At 37.1% G+C, this 15017-nt stretch overlaps 1 protein-coding gene and 1 long non-coding RNA gene across 3 annotated transcripts in view; one reads left to right on the plus strand and one right to left on the minus strand.

Annotated features, from left to right (window-relative positions):
• Positions 1-15017, plus strand: part of HMCN1 (hemicentin 1) — a 482205-nt gene that overhangs the window by 436936 nt on the left and 30252 nt on the right. For both annotated transcript variants that reach the window (XM_064594231.1, XM_064594232.1), the window contains exons 87-96: positions 134-403; positions 1341-1511; positions 1645-1815; positions 6973-7143; positions 7301-7471; positions 8323-8493; positions 8665-8835; positions 12238-12387; positions 12679-12816; positions 13994-14115. In XM_064594231.1, coding sequence (XP_064450301.1) covers positions 134-403; positions 1341-1511; positions 1645-1815; positions 6973-7143; positions 7301-7471; positions 8323-8493; positions 8665-8835; positions 12238-12387; positions 12679-12816; positions 13994-14115 — 1706 coding nt within the window. The remainder of the gene's footprint in view (positions 1-133; positions 404-1340; positions 1512-1644; positions 1816-6972; positions 7144-7300; positions 7472-8322; positions 8494-8664; positions 8836-12237; positions 12388-12678; positions 12817-13993; positions 14116-15017) is intronic.
• Positions 8373-15017, minus strand: part of LOC135364728 (uncharacterized) — a 35111-nt gene continuing 28466 nt past the window's right edge. Inside the window, exon 3 of the long non-coding RNA XR_010412322.1 lies at positions 8373-8509. This is a non-coding gene — a long non-coding RNA (uncharacterized LOC135364728). The remainder of the gene's footprint in view (positions 8510-15017) is intronic.

Below are 15017 nucleotides of genomic sequence, written 5' to 3' on the forward strand. Positions count from 1 at the left end.
TAGTTGAGAAACTACAGTGTTTTATAAACAAATCAACCTATTTTTTTTTTCAAAATAATGTTACTCTATAATATTAATAAAAATGTTAATATAACTACAAAAACTAAGAAGCGCTATGTTCTTTTTTCTGTAGGTCCTCCTATTATCACTCTTGAGCCAGTAGAAACTGTTATTAATGCAGGTGACAAAGTCATATTGAATTGTCAGGCAACTGGAGAACCTCATCCGACCATTACATGGTCCCGTCAAGGGCACTCTGTCCCCTGGGATGACCGAGTTAATGTGTTGTCCAACAACTCATTACATATTGCTGCTGCTCAGAAAGAAGATACGTCTGAATATGAATGTGTTGCTCGAAACTTGATGGGTTCTGTCCTTGTCAGAGTGCCGCTCATAGTCCAGGGTGAGTGTGATCAGAGGGATACTTACATTAAATAGCACCAGGAGGTACTATTACCCTGGCTGGCTCAGTTGGAAGAGCATGTGACTCTTGATTTCAAGGCTGTGAGTTTGAGCCCCATGTTGGGTGTAGAGATTATTGAAAAAAATAAACAAACTTTAAAAATAAATATATAGCACCTGGGGCAATCCAAATCATAAAAATTATTAAGCATCTTAGTCTAAGTCTCCTTTTACCCTTAAGATACTTCTAGATTGTGGAGCTAGAACAAAAATCACATAATTTATAGACTGGAGGGAATAAAACAATACAGATTAGAGCAGTAAAATCCCAAGCTCTAATAATTCAAAATCCCACACTGAAGTTTTGACTCAAAACTAAGTCAAATTTATTCTCAGAAATCCATGCATTTATTTTTCTTTAAAGAATGACATATCCAGGGCGCCTGGGTGGCTCAGTCGTTAAGCGTCTGCCTTCGGCTCAGGTCATGGTCCCAGGGTCCTGGGATCGAGTCCCGCATCGGGCTCCCTGCTCCACGGGAAGCCTGCTTCTCCCTCTCCCACTCCCCCTGCTTGTGTTCCCTCTCTCGCTGTCTCTCTCTGTCAAATAAATAAATAAAATCTTTTAAAAAAAAAAATTATTAAAAAAAAAAAAAAAGAATGACATATCCAAAAGGTAAACAGTATTTGAACTTTTTGGTCTCTCACTCTTCTGGCAGCCATGTCCGCATGAGTCAGGATTGGAGCTGAGAACACACTCTAGTTAACTATTTGAAATTCTTCTTTCCCATATGGATTTTAATTTTACCATCAAGGACAGCACCCATAAGCAGTTGTTCAGCAATTATAGATTCAGCTCTAGACCCAGTGCATAAATGAAATTCAATTTATGTTTTGTTGTTTACAAACAGAGAGACAAAAGTACAATGTTTTATTTGCAGTTCATGGTGGATATTCCCAGTGGTCTACATGGAGAGCCTGCAGTGTCACCTGTGGAAAAGGCATCCAAAAGAGAAGTCGTCTTTGCAACAACCCCTCTCCAGCCAATGGTGGGAAGCCTTGCCAAGGGTCAGATTCAGAAATGCGAAACTGTCAGCGTAAGCTGTGTCCAGGTATATCTCTTTATTCAACGGACAGGCACATGTTCAATAGATACTCATCTCTGTTCCCTAACTATGGATTGTCTCAGTGTTAATGCTTTAAATTGCAAACTATCTGACAGTGTAATGTTTCACCTTTGTACAGTGGATGGTAGCTGGTCAGAATGGAGCCCTTGGGAAGAATGCACAAGGAGTTGTGGACGTGGCAACCGAACAAGGACCAGAACTTGCAATAATCCGTCAGCTCAATATGGTGGGCGGCCATGTGAAGGAAATGCAATAGAAATAATCATGTGCAACATTAGGCCCTGCCCAGGTGAGAATCCACTGATGAGCAAAACTTGGCTATTTTTAACTCCAGTAAAGAGGTTATAATTACCTTTTCTTCTTTGTTGTAAAAGGTATTGTAGCCTCTACCCTGAAATATATTTATGTGTTATTAATTCTGTCTCATTAATAAAGTTATGAAAGGTATGACATTAATCAATGTTAAGTAAAATCCCTGATTTAATTGAATACCTTTATGTTATACCAACTGTGGTGTATTTTTAATCATGTAGAGAAAACATAGTATTTACAAAATCATAGAATTTAAAAGTAATGAGGACCTTAACATCTAATACAGCCATTCATTTTCAGATAAGAAAAATGAAGTCTAGGGTATTTAAAGACTTTCCCAGAAACACACAATTAGAGAGGGCTGAGATAATAATAGCAACCATTCACTAAACACCTGTCATGTTGTAGGAACCATGCTAGGTGCTTTATGTACATGTTGTTTTTTACTTTATAAAACAACCCTAGTATTTTAGGGCTCTTTCAGATTAAAGTGACAGAAACCAAACCAAATAAGCTTAAGTAGAAGATTCTTCAGGTATGATTGAATTCAAGGATTTGGCCAGTGTTTTTACTAGCATGTTTTCCATCTCTCGTCTCTGCTTTCTTCTCTGGCTTTATTGTCCATTAAACTCTTTCCAAGCAGTGGAAAAAATGACTGCTGGCAGCTACTGGCTCACAGGGGCCTTATAATCTAAGGCCTCAGAAAAAAAAGAGTCTTGCTCTCTCTCTCTCAGAATTCCTATCAACCTCTGAAAAGGAGCCCTGTTTGATTTTGTTTGGGTCTCATGCTCACCTCTGAACTCAGCTAAGTCCAGATACTTGGATAACTGGCTTGAGCTATCTACCTAGCATGTGTCAAGAGGGTCAGGCTCCTTGTTTGACAGCCAGAAAGAAACCATTTGGGATAGAAGTGTCTGGTCATTCATTAATTCATTCATTTATTCATTCATTTATCCAACAAATATTTATTGAGCACCCACTCTGTGCTCAAGTCATTGTTTTAACTGCTCCAGTTAGAATGGTAAATAGATAATATCATTCAGATATTTATAAGCCTACTGAACAAATGCCAAGAGTTGCAGTGATAGAGCATACCTGGAGAGACACCTTAGCTGAGATGGTTTAAATGAAGGGAGTGGGGGGATGCAGACAAACCAAAATATAATAGATGTTCACTACACTGGGTATTGCATCCTATTGTATAAATGAGGAAACCAAGATTCAGAAAATAGATGATGATAATTCACTAACGTTACATAGCTAGTAAAAAGTGAATCAAGGATTTGAATCCAGGTCTGTCCGATTCCTAAGCCTATTTACTTAGATCCTGGGTATCTTGATTTGCAGTTCAGAACTTACATTGCATTAGTAAATATAAGTAAAATACTGTCATGAAATCTTAAAAAAATAAGCCAAAGCCAAAACTGTTTTAACCTTAAAGAATTAGAAAGCTGATTATAATAGCATAATATATCAAAGTCAAAAGAGCCAGAACACCTGATTATAGCAGTCTTTGTACAGATTGTCAGTTATGATACTGATATAATGAAAAGCAAAATGATATTTGTAGCTGTCCTAAAATAAAAGTCAGGATTTTTTCTCTTCATGTTGAGTAACTATTGGTTTACTGATGTTTGCTCACTGTTCTACTGGCTTACTAATTTTGAGACTTTCTCTGGTTATTTCCCAGTCCTTAAATTAATTGAATTTAACTATTGTTTTGGCATAATGTCAGTGGTACCCTGAGACAAGCAAATGAAAACATGTATCTCTTTCCAGTTGAAAGTTTAGTGACATATTACTAGCTGGGCACAAACCATAGTGGGAGCATTTACACCTTTGGAAGCATTTACACCATGATGCTACAAATCAGTTTCTCTCTCTATTTCCTGAGAGGTGGTTGTTAAATTTATCATTATACCATTGCAAACTGAGCAGGTAGCCTAAGAAAGACTTTCTCATCTGGGGGTCTGTCAGATTCTTAGGGATAGAAGGGATTTTCTTTTTATACATTGTTGTAATCAACTTGCTAATATTTCATTGAGGATTTTTTCATCTATGTTCATGAGAGAAATTGACCCATAGTTTTCTTTTCTTGTAATGTCTTTGTCTGGTTTTGGTATTAGGGAAATGCTGACCTCATAGAATAAGTTAGAATGTAATCCTTCTGCTTCTGTCCTCTGAAAGAGGTAGTAAAGAATTGGTATAATTTCTTCCTTAAATGTTTGGGAAAATTCAGCGGTGAACCCATTAGAACAGTGCTTTCTGTTTTGGAAAGTTATTAATTTTGATTCAGTTTCTTTAATAGATACAGGCTTATTCAGATGTCTATTTCTTCTTGTGCAAGTTTTGGCAAATTGTGTCTTTCAAGAAATTGGTCCATTTCATCTAGGTTATCAAATTTAAGTGTAGAGTAGTCATAGTATCACTTCATTAACCTTTTAATGTTCATAGGATCCATAGTAATGCCCCTCTTTCATTTCTGATACTAGTAATTTGTGTTCTCAATCTCTCTTTTTCTTCCTCTGGCTAGATGCTTATTGACTTTATTGATAATTTCAAAGAACCACCGTTTGGTTTCATTGATTTTATCTAGATTTCCTTTTGTCAATTTCACTGATTTCTGCTCTAATTTTTTTTTTCTTCTGCCTTCTTTGGAATTAACTTTCTCTTCTTCTAGTTTCCTGAGGTGGAAACTTAGATGATTGATTTACATCTTTCTTTCCTAATATATGCATTCAATGCTATAAATTTCCCTCCTAGCACTGCTTTTGCTGCATCCCACAAATTTTGATAAGTTGTGCTTTCATCACCATTTAGTTCAAAATATTTTTAATTTCTCTTGAGATTTCTTCTTTGACCTATGTATCATTTTGAAATGTGTTGTTTAATCTCCACATATATGAGGTTTTCCAGTTATCTTTGTTATTGATTCTCTTAATTCTACTGTGGTCTGACAGCAGATATTATATGATTTCTATTCTTTTAAATTTGTTAAAGATGTATTTTATACCCAGAATATGTCCTGTCTGGGTGAATGTTGCTGGTGAGCTTGAGATGAATGTGTATTCTGCTGTTGTTGGATGGTATAGCCTGTAAATGTTTAATTATATCCATTTGATCAATGGTAATGTTGAATTCAACTATTTCCTTACTGGTTTTCTGCCTGCTACATCTGTGCATTTGTGATAGAGGGGTGTCAGAGTCTCCAACTATGATAGTGGATTCATCTGGTTTTTTCTGTTTTTGTTTTTGTTTTTGGTAATTCTGTTAATTTTTGCTTCACAGAGTTTGACTCTTTTTAGTAAGAATTTATTCTTAATACTGTCAAAATTACAGAAAACTTGCAAGAATAGTATAGTACAATAGTAAGATTCTTGCTTAGGTCCAGAGTCCCTGCACCTAAGCACCATGCTCTATTGCTTTTCCAGAATCAGAACTGCAACTTAGTGTAGCACAAATTCATCTATTATAATTTGGATTTTTCTTACATACTAATTCCTCCATAGCTGTTTTCTTTTGTATTATTTATATACCACAATGTTTTATACTTTATCTGGTTTATATTATCATTCTAAATTTTTTCTTTTCATTCATATAAAAGAAACATTTTAACTCTGCCACATATTATGTCATTAAATTAAATTCTGGTTGGGGTGTTCTGTACTGATTTAAAAAAAATAAAAGGTCTTCAGACAAACACCTCTACTTATATGTAATAGAAACTTCACAGATAATAAATGAATAAGCATCACCCAATTGTAATCCTCCAATAAAAAAAAATGCATCAGTGGCTTTTTGTTAACCAACAGCCTTGAAAATTGGACATATTAAAATAATTGGAATAGCTAAATTTTTTCAATCACACAGTCCATACATCAGTAATCCAAGTTAATAAAGAAGTAGTTTTGAGTAATATCTGCCTTATATTTAAAGGCTTTGTTGTTTCTTTTTTTCTTTTCTTTTTTTTTAGGGTTAGTCAAATACTTTTTAGTCCAAATTCTTAACAGCTAAAATACATGTGTGTGATTATGCTTGTCTGTGTCTACTAAGTACACGGATATGTAATAAACTCAACTAGAAAATAGTTAATTGAAAGAAAATCTAAGGTGTGTTTTAAACTATATTCTAAACAAAGCAGGCAAATGACAATTTAATGTCATTACTTGGTTTTCAACTAATTCTTTTGGTGTCTGATAGGTTGTGTTAAGAGAATATTTAGACACTGACCTTAAGGCCCTATTTTGGTTCATATCTTGGTTCAACTGGGTGACCACAAAAACATATTTTAGGAGCCCTATTTCTAGAAAATTACCCTTAAAACAAAAATATCACTTGATACTGACTTACACATAAGAGAAACCATAATGTTGATTCTTAGCCCATGCACCTGGTAGGAAACACAAGGTTGTTTCAGTCTTGCGGTTAGATGGTATAATATGTTAGTTACCAAAAGGAAGGCCTTAATATCACTCCGTGGAAACTACTGGTCAAATTCTTGGTGTTTAGGAAGCAGGTGAGTACGTTATTCAGAATTTTTAATTCATGAACATTATGTAATGGAGACAATTTTTTAAGGAGTTACAACTGTGCAAATCATCATGTTGTTGAAGGATCTAAGTGTATTTTTAAACATGAAGCTGAATCAGGCTTAAAGATGTGGTCTTGAGTCTAGAGTCCAAGTTATCATTATGAAAATGATTATATTCATTATAATTGCATCTAGATCTGTTATACAGCCTTGCTCCTAAGCTTCTGGTTCCTTCCACTTTTCCCAGAGCATAAAGCACAAACAAATGCTTATCTAGGATTTTTTAAACTTAGATTGTATTTACATATGGTAGTTTGATTACATTCTATTTTAATAAAATAGTCCCTTTGGATAACTGTAAGCATTCATTTTGGCATTAGGTAGCCTTCTGAATTTTCCTATAAACACTAATTCCCATGAAAATCTAACCAGGAGGAGAAAGGAATAACGTTATTTATGTTTCCTTTGGTTCAATTTCAGTTATTTTTGATTCCAGGCTAATTTAAATCATTACTGAGTTAATTTACTTGTATAATTTTGTTTATTTAACAAATGTGGTTCTGTGCCTTGCAACTTGCAACTTGTCTCGTGGGATATTTGTAGTTCATGGAGCATGGGGCACTTGGCAGCCTTGGAGTGCATGCAGCGAAAGTTGTGGTAAAGGTGCCCAGATAAGGACCAGACTGTGCAATAATCCACCACCATCATTTGATGGATCCTATTGTGATGGGGCAGAAACACAGATGCAAGTTTGTAATGAAAGACACTGTCCAGGTAAGAGAAATACAGTGTTTTTACCTGTAATAAATTGACATCTACCTCTTATCTGAGTAGCATGTCAGTAAGAATCAATGTCAATAAGAACATCACCCAACCTAACAATGCTCAGGGTATTGTGGTAACAGAGCACATATGTTTTTCCTTAATCCAGTTGATGGCAAGTGGGCAGCTTGGACCAGTTGGAGTACCTGTACTGTGTCCTGTGGAGGAGGTGCCAGACAGAGAACAAGGGAGTGCTCTGATCCTGTCCCCCTGTATGGAGGAAGCAGATGTGAAGGGAGTGATGTCCAGAGCGATTTTTGCAATAATGACCCTTGTCCAAGTGAGTGTTGGAAATAGTGAGTCAACATTATACTTTCTTAAAGTTTTGTTAGGCCTTAAGTCCTTGAAGTTATAATATACTGGCACACCTGGGTGGCTCAGTTGGTTAAGTGTCTGCCTTCAGCTCAGGTCATGATCCCAAGGTCCTGGGATCAAGTCCCAATGGGGCTCCCTGCTCAGTGGGGAATCTGCTTCTTCCTCTCCCTCTGTCCCTCCCCTCTGCTCATGTGCTTTTTCTCTCAAATAAAATCTTTAAAAATAAAAAAAAATTAAGAATTTTTAAAAAGTCATAATATACTGTTACTGGATTCATCTAGCTTTGGTTTAGAATATCCAAGTGTTGTACAGTTGCTGCTGTGCCTGTATAATACCATAGGTGTAACTGATTTATATAGGCAAGGGCTGTGTCCTATTTCATTTCCTCTCTAGGACAGGCTGCAGAATGCAAGGACAAGGGCACTCTTACGGCGTTGATGATATCTTTACAGAGGCAAGCGGGTGGCTCTTTTCCTTAAATCAGTCACCAACCTAGATTTTAAGACCCTAACAGCATCTGAATCCACTGTATCTGGATTTTATAGTCTTGACTCATCAAGAGCAGAGATCTTGTCTCATTCATATCCTTCAGCTCCTGGAATACTGTAAGACTCAATAGGTGTATATTAAATGGAATTTCTCAATGATGGGAATGTATACCCCGTTTCTAGTCAGAATAACAGCTAAACCATCTGCCTTTGGAAGTTGCCTATTCACCAATTCGTATATTTCTTTTCAGTTCCTGGAGAGAGTCTTACCATACTCTTTGGATGAATGTCATTGTTTAGCACCTGTTCCAATGGTTCTCTGTTGTAGTTCATGGTAACTGGAGTCCTTGGAGTGGCTGGGGAATGTGCAGCCGGACATGCAACGGGGGGCAGATGCGGCGGTTCCGCACATGTGATAACCCTCATCCCTCCAACGGCGGAAGAGCTTGTGGGGGGCCAGACTCCCAGATCCAGAGGTGCAACACTGACATGTGTCCTGGTGAGCCCCCTGACTCCTGGCAGTAAAATAAGGAGAGCATTTCACTTAGTGCTCATTGTAGCTAGCCCCATCATTTCAGATCTTAAAATGAGAGTTGTATAGGTAGGGTCATCTGAACTGTAGATTTTAAAACCCATGGGTTAATATTGGCCATTCCATTCTTGTTCACAGTGGATGGAAGTTGGGGAAACTGGCATAATTGGGGCCAGTGCTCTGCCTCTTGCGGAGGAGGTGAAAAGACTCGAAAACGGCTGTGCAACAATCCAGTGCCATCTAAAAGCGGGCGCCCCTGTCCAGGAGATGCTACTCAGGTGTCCAGATGCAATATGCAAGCATGTCCAGGTAAGCAACTGAGTTAGACTTTGGTGGAACCATTGCTAATTTATCTACAGCCTTCCTGCAGATTAGAAAAGGATATCCCTCTGAGCCCACAAATTGCAAAATGGTGCCAACTCCAGAAGGAAGAATTAGGAAAAATGTATTTTTTTCCCCTTCAAGTTGGTCTACACCAAATCTTATGGCTGGATTTTAGCTGCTGTTCATCCCCATCCAGGCCCCCTTGTAAAAAGATATGGTCTGCACAGCTATAAATAGTAGTCCTAGGCTTGAGGAATACAAAGGTTTGGAAGACTGGAGAAAGCCAGGCTGAGATTCCAGGCTGAAAATGAGAGTGAGACAGAAACTGAATACTTAACAGAAATACACAGTTGGGGGCTATTTTTTCATGGATGGAAATATGGAGAACATGAATGTGGAAAGTAAAATAGGGGCCAGTTCAGTTCTAGGAAAAAGAGTAGGGGGAGTTCAGGTATGATAACCCAAGTCATACAACGTGGCTGGATATTGTAAATGATGTAAAATTTCAGAAGGTGGGACACCTGGGTGGCTCAGTTGGTTAAGCGTCCAACTCTTGATTTTGTCATGATCTCAGGGTTGTGAGATGGAGCCCCCATTGGGCTCTGCGCTCAGTATGGGGTCTGCTTGAGATTCTTTCTCCCTTTCCATCTATCCCTACCCCCGCTGGTATACACTTTGTCTCTTACATAAATAAATAATCTTTAAAAAAATTCAGAAAGAATGAAACCAGAATTCTAAACCTATGGACCTTAGAAAGTTTTTTGGAGTCCCAAGAAATGGTGGATAATATTAAGGTTGCTTGTCTCAGAGGACTTTCTAAGGACTATAAGAAAATTAAAAAGAACAGTTTCACATTGTTAAAGTACTAAGATACCACTGAACTTTCCAAAGCCTTAAGGGTGCTTTAGAAATAAAATGTCCCTGAAAATCAGAAAGGCTCATTTGGCAGTGAGAGAGAGGAGTTACATGAAGAGATTTATAGGAACTAGACAAGCTAAAAGGAAGAGTGTCTTATCAGTCAACTGTTCAATATATCTTGTCAACATATCAACTGATTACCAAGGATTTTGAGGTTCTAACATGTAGGCATGGTGACAGTTCTAGTTTTAATTGAGGCATTTTGTAGCTCCTGGGCCTTGTTACAGGTCACTGTCAAGGGGTATTGTTCATCTAAGGGGTATTACTCTGTCATGGATAAAAGGACCCCAGGAGCAGAAGGAAGTCCAAACAGGTGAACAATTTGGATTACAGAGTCTGGCAGAGAGTTTCAAGGATCCCAATTAGCTACCGGGAAGTAGGAGATATCTGTTGAGTGCTGGGACATAAGATCCTCTGGAGACTAAGGTCAAGGTCAAAATGGTCAAATGACCCAAATCAAATGACCCAGAGAACTAAATGAATTAGTGATCCTTCTATCCCTCTCTCCTGCTTAAGACTAAAGATAAGAACCAAAATAGCCTCCAAGGTCCTGATTGGCCCTGCTGTCTACTTTCCTGTATCATCTTGCAGTATGGTTCCCACCACTCTCCACCCTTTGCTCCTTTTGGTTTCTCAAATATGGCAAGCCACCACCTCTCAAAAGGGTGACACATGCTATTTGCTCTACCCAGAAAGCCCTTGTCCCGCCTTCTCTGGCCTAGTTAACACCTAACTTTCTTCAGATCTCCACTCTATTTTTACTTTCTTCTCAGACTTCCCTAGGTAGTATATATCTCATACATTAGTACATTTCAATTTTACATTTGTTTGTGGAATTCTAATGAATGTCTGTCTCCCTCTTTCAGATATAAGTTCTATGAAGGCAGGCCTCATGCCTTTTTCTTTCTTATTATTATATCCTTGTATATTGTAACCTATGTATAAATGAACAAATGAATGTAATCCAGAACATGAAGGCTGAACCAATGTGAAAAAAAATGTATTCTGTCACAAATAATCAAAGTAATGCAAATTAAAATGGTAAAATACTATATTTACTGATTTTTCTGAAATTAAATACAATTGTATTTCTCCCTGGTATATAATATATAACAATATCTGAAACACCTAGTGACTTTTTAAAAATATATTCAGTTAGAAGTCATCAAGTAATGAATATTTATGAACTTCTCTATCAGCTTCTTCCCAGTATGTTTCCTTCTCTTGCTAAAGCATGCAGTTCACTTAAAAAGCATTCAGATCTGTATCTGTACCTCTGAAACAAATAATGCAATATATGTTAAGAAAAAAAAAGAAGAAGAAGAAGAAGAGGAGGGTAGCAGGACGGGAAGAATGAAGCAGGGGAAGTCGGAGGGGTAGACGAACCATGAGAGACGATGGACTCTGAAAAACAAACTGAGGGTTCTGAGGGGGAGGGGGGTGGGAGGATGGGTTGGCCTGGTGGTGGGTATTGAGGAGGGCACGTTCTGCATGGAGCACTGGGTGTTATGCACAAACAATGAATCATGGAACACTACATCAAAAACTAATGATGTAAAGTATGGTGATTAACATAACAATAAAAAAATTTTTTAAAAAAGCATTCATTAACCACCTATTCTGTGTCAGTAGCTAATAATTTTGTTGAACAATGGAAAGAAGGCATAAAATTACTGTAGAGATGCTTTTTTTAAAAATGTATAGTTGTTTTCAACCTAATTGTATGAATTTTGCAGCACTGTTAAAACACCCTTCTCAATTTTTTCTCAAGTTAACTATTTTCCAGTATATATAGGTATTAAAGAAAACTTGGTAAGCCTTCCATGTTTCCAATGGAAACACAAGACTGAATAATACCTATTAAATACTCCACACCTATGTTGACAGTGACCTGTAACAAGGCTCAGGAACTGTTTTGAGGTGACCCTCCTCACAAAGGAGGCAGTAGATAAAGGAACATGGGTTTTGATGCCAAGCACATCTGTGTTCAGATCTTCATTCCACCACTTATGTCTCTGAACTTTATTTTCCTAGTCTGTAAACTGTGGCCATTTAAAATGACTTTATAGGACTTTTGACTGGATTAAAAGAGTTACCTCATATTAAGTGCTTAGTATGGTGCATGACATGCTCAATAAACTCTCATTATTATCATCATTTCATCACCATCAACAAACACCTTTATTTTGGCTTTGGGACTGGGTACTGATTGTATTCTTTGGATTGTGAAATAATGCCATGATATACATAGGTTGGAAGGACCCTAGATTTATGTGGGAGGATGAGTGTTACATGAAAGTAGAATGTTTTGAAAGCTTATTTATTTCACTCCTAAATTCAGATGTCATATGATATTTTAAATGTTTGAAGGAAGATTTGTAGCATCTTTGAACACTGGCCTTCTTTTCTCCCCTGTAACATTGATGAAATTGTTTCCTTATCCAAGAATGATTTTTCTTCCCCCAATAGGTGGGCCCCAGCGAGCCAGAGGAAGTGTTATTGGAAATATTAATGATGTTGAATTTGGAATTGCTTTCCTTAATGCCACAGTAACAGATAGTCCTACCTTTGATACTAGAATAATACACGCCAAAATTACCAACATACCTCGCAGACTTGGTAAGTCTCTTTGCTTATAAAAGTTGTTAATAGCCTCTTTTTTTTTTAATTTATATGTTATTCTTCACTTATTTCTGCTTAAAACTTCTAGATGATGCTACTACTAAATGATCTGTATGATAGTCCTTAGTTCTATCCCAATGGTAAATTCTTAAAGACAGGTGAGATCCTGATACTTATTTTGCTATTATTCATTATTTAGGATTCATCCTTGTAAGTAACAGGCCCTGAAGATAATAATAATGGATTGTATATCTTTCTTTGTCACCTTATTTATCCTTTCTTCTTTAGGTCCAGCAATGAGAAAAATAGTTTCTATTCTAAATCCCATTTATTGGACAACAGCAAAGGAAATAGGAGAAGCAGTCAATGGCTTTACCCTCACCAATGCAGTCTTCAAGAGAGAAACCCAGGTGGAATTTGCAACTGGTTAGTGTCAGCTGAACTAAGTATTTTATTACTATAAAAAATACGATTGCCTTAAAAGTTGCTGCTTAAGAAAAATACGTTTATATATATTCCCCCAGAGAATAATTTTAAAGTTTTTGATGTAGTCTTATCACAGATGATATAAAAGCAATTTCATATTTCCCTGTAAACTTTTACTGACATGGATCTGTAAGAGGCCATGTGTTTTCAAACAGTATAGTGATTTTTTTATACCCCAAAAGTTTTTTCTCAACTTTTCTGTATCTTTTCTCTTTAAATCCTCAGAGAGGGTTTTAAAGGCCAAAACAGAGCAGGAAAATGAGTCATTGCTATTAAGTAAAGACTTTTGTCTATGAACCTGAGGTTCAATTAGGATACTCTATAGGGATTTTTTATCAAAAAGGTGGAAGTAAAAATAAGCAAATCTATGGGCTTTTCACTTTACTCTTAGTCTTAATGAATATGGATGAGCTATTCATGGCACTTTCCAAGTGCATACATATTTTTATTAACCTCCATTACAAGCCTCTTCAAAGGTGAACAGCCTCTATGGTAGTGCTCTGTAAGGAAGAAGGGCTGAGGAAGGGGCTTTAATCAGCCCGGAAGACAAGTGGGTCTTTTCATCGTCATCCGCTTACTAAGATGCCCCTTTGCTGTTTCTTGAAGCATCGGAAAGAACAAAGCCCTATAGCCAGACTTGTGGTTATTGCCAGTCCACCTGGTGAAGCTGTCTGTCTCTTCTCATACCCTGTTTTTGCAGAACTGTCTTGCTATTGCTTGTGAATTTAAAGTGTGGACTCTGGGTCACCTGGCTGGCTCAATCAGTAGAGCATGTGACTCTTGATCTCAGAGTCATGAGTTTAAGCCCCATATTGAACATGGAGCCCACTTAACAAATAAAATAATAATAAAATAAATAAAGTATAGAGCCTTCACATAACTATATGCCATGTTCTTGCCACAGAAAAAGAAGTTTTAGAACCTACCACTCAATAAGCCTACCTCATTCATTCAGGGACGAAGTGTGAATTTAATAATTTATGGTCTATGCTTATTCAAGTTTGAAGGAAAATAACATATGTATTTGATATGATATGTAAGGTAAATCTGCTCCGTGCTTACACAAACCATATATTTTTTTTTTTCGCTGTTAAAACGAATGAATTGCAATTCCCAGGAGAAATCTTGCGGATGACTCATATTGCCCGGGGCTTGGATTCTGATGGTGCTTTGCTCCTAGATATCATTGTGAGTGGCTATGTCCTGCAGCTTCAGTCACCTGCTGAAGTCACTGTAAAGGTAAAATGTCAGGATAACTTGCCTTCACTGTTTTTTTGGAGTAATGGTAAGAGTAGCAATCAAAGATTCATAGAAAGAGCACGGAGACCTTTTGTAGTTTCCCTTGTTTGCTCAGGGGAATAAATAAACCACTAAGGTTAGAAATGCCTAGCTTGTCTTTGTATAGAAATCTTCAGGAATAAGTCTTTACACACTCTTACTGGTTTTATTACCAGTAATACTTACTGGTTTATTACTGGTCCTGTTTACCAGAACCAAAATCACTGCTATGTAGATTTAAGTCATTTGTTTAATATTCTGCAGATAAGAAGAGTACTGTTATATAAAATGTTTTGTATATCACCCATAAAGTAATTCAGAAACTAAAGAATGATAATCACCCTTTCACATCCTTTCTTTACTCTTTACCTACAACTTTGAGTCTCTTGATTAAACTATAATTTATGACAATAAAATGATGAAATCAGTGTAGTTACAATTAAAAGTTTCAAACTTTTTATTTCCTAAGCACTACTCTACAATTACTCCTTTTTTTTTTAAATTTTTTTTAGATTTTATTTATTTATTTGACAGAGAGAGGGAACACAAGCAGGGGCAGTGGGAGAGGGAGAAGCAGGCTTCCCGCTGAGCAGGGAGCCCGATGTAGGGCTCGATCTCAGGACCCTGGGATCATGACCTGAGCCGAAGGCAGACGCTTAATGACTGAGCCACCCAGGCGCCACCTACAATTACTCTTTTATTTAGAGCTACAGTTAACCCTTGAACAACATGGGGATTGGGGTGCCAACTTCCCTGGGCATTCAAAAATTACATATGACTTTTGACTCCAAAAACTTAACTAGTAATAGCCTACTGTTGACTAGAAGTCTTACCAATAACATAAACAGTCAACACATATTTTA

This window comes from Mirounga angustirostris, unplaced genomic scaffold (assembly GCF_029215605.1).
Source record: "Mirounga angustirostris isolate CCGP_5_RB_7025 unplaced genomic scaffold, mMirAng1.0.hap1 SCAF_6, whole genome shotgun sequence".
NCBI lineage: Eukaryota > Metazoa > Chordata > Mammalia > Carnivora > Phocidae > Mirounga > Mirounga angustirostris.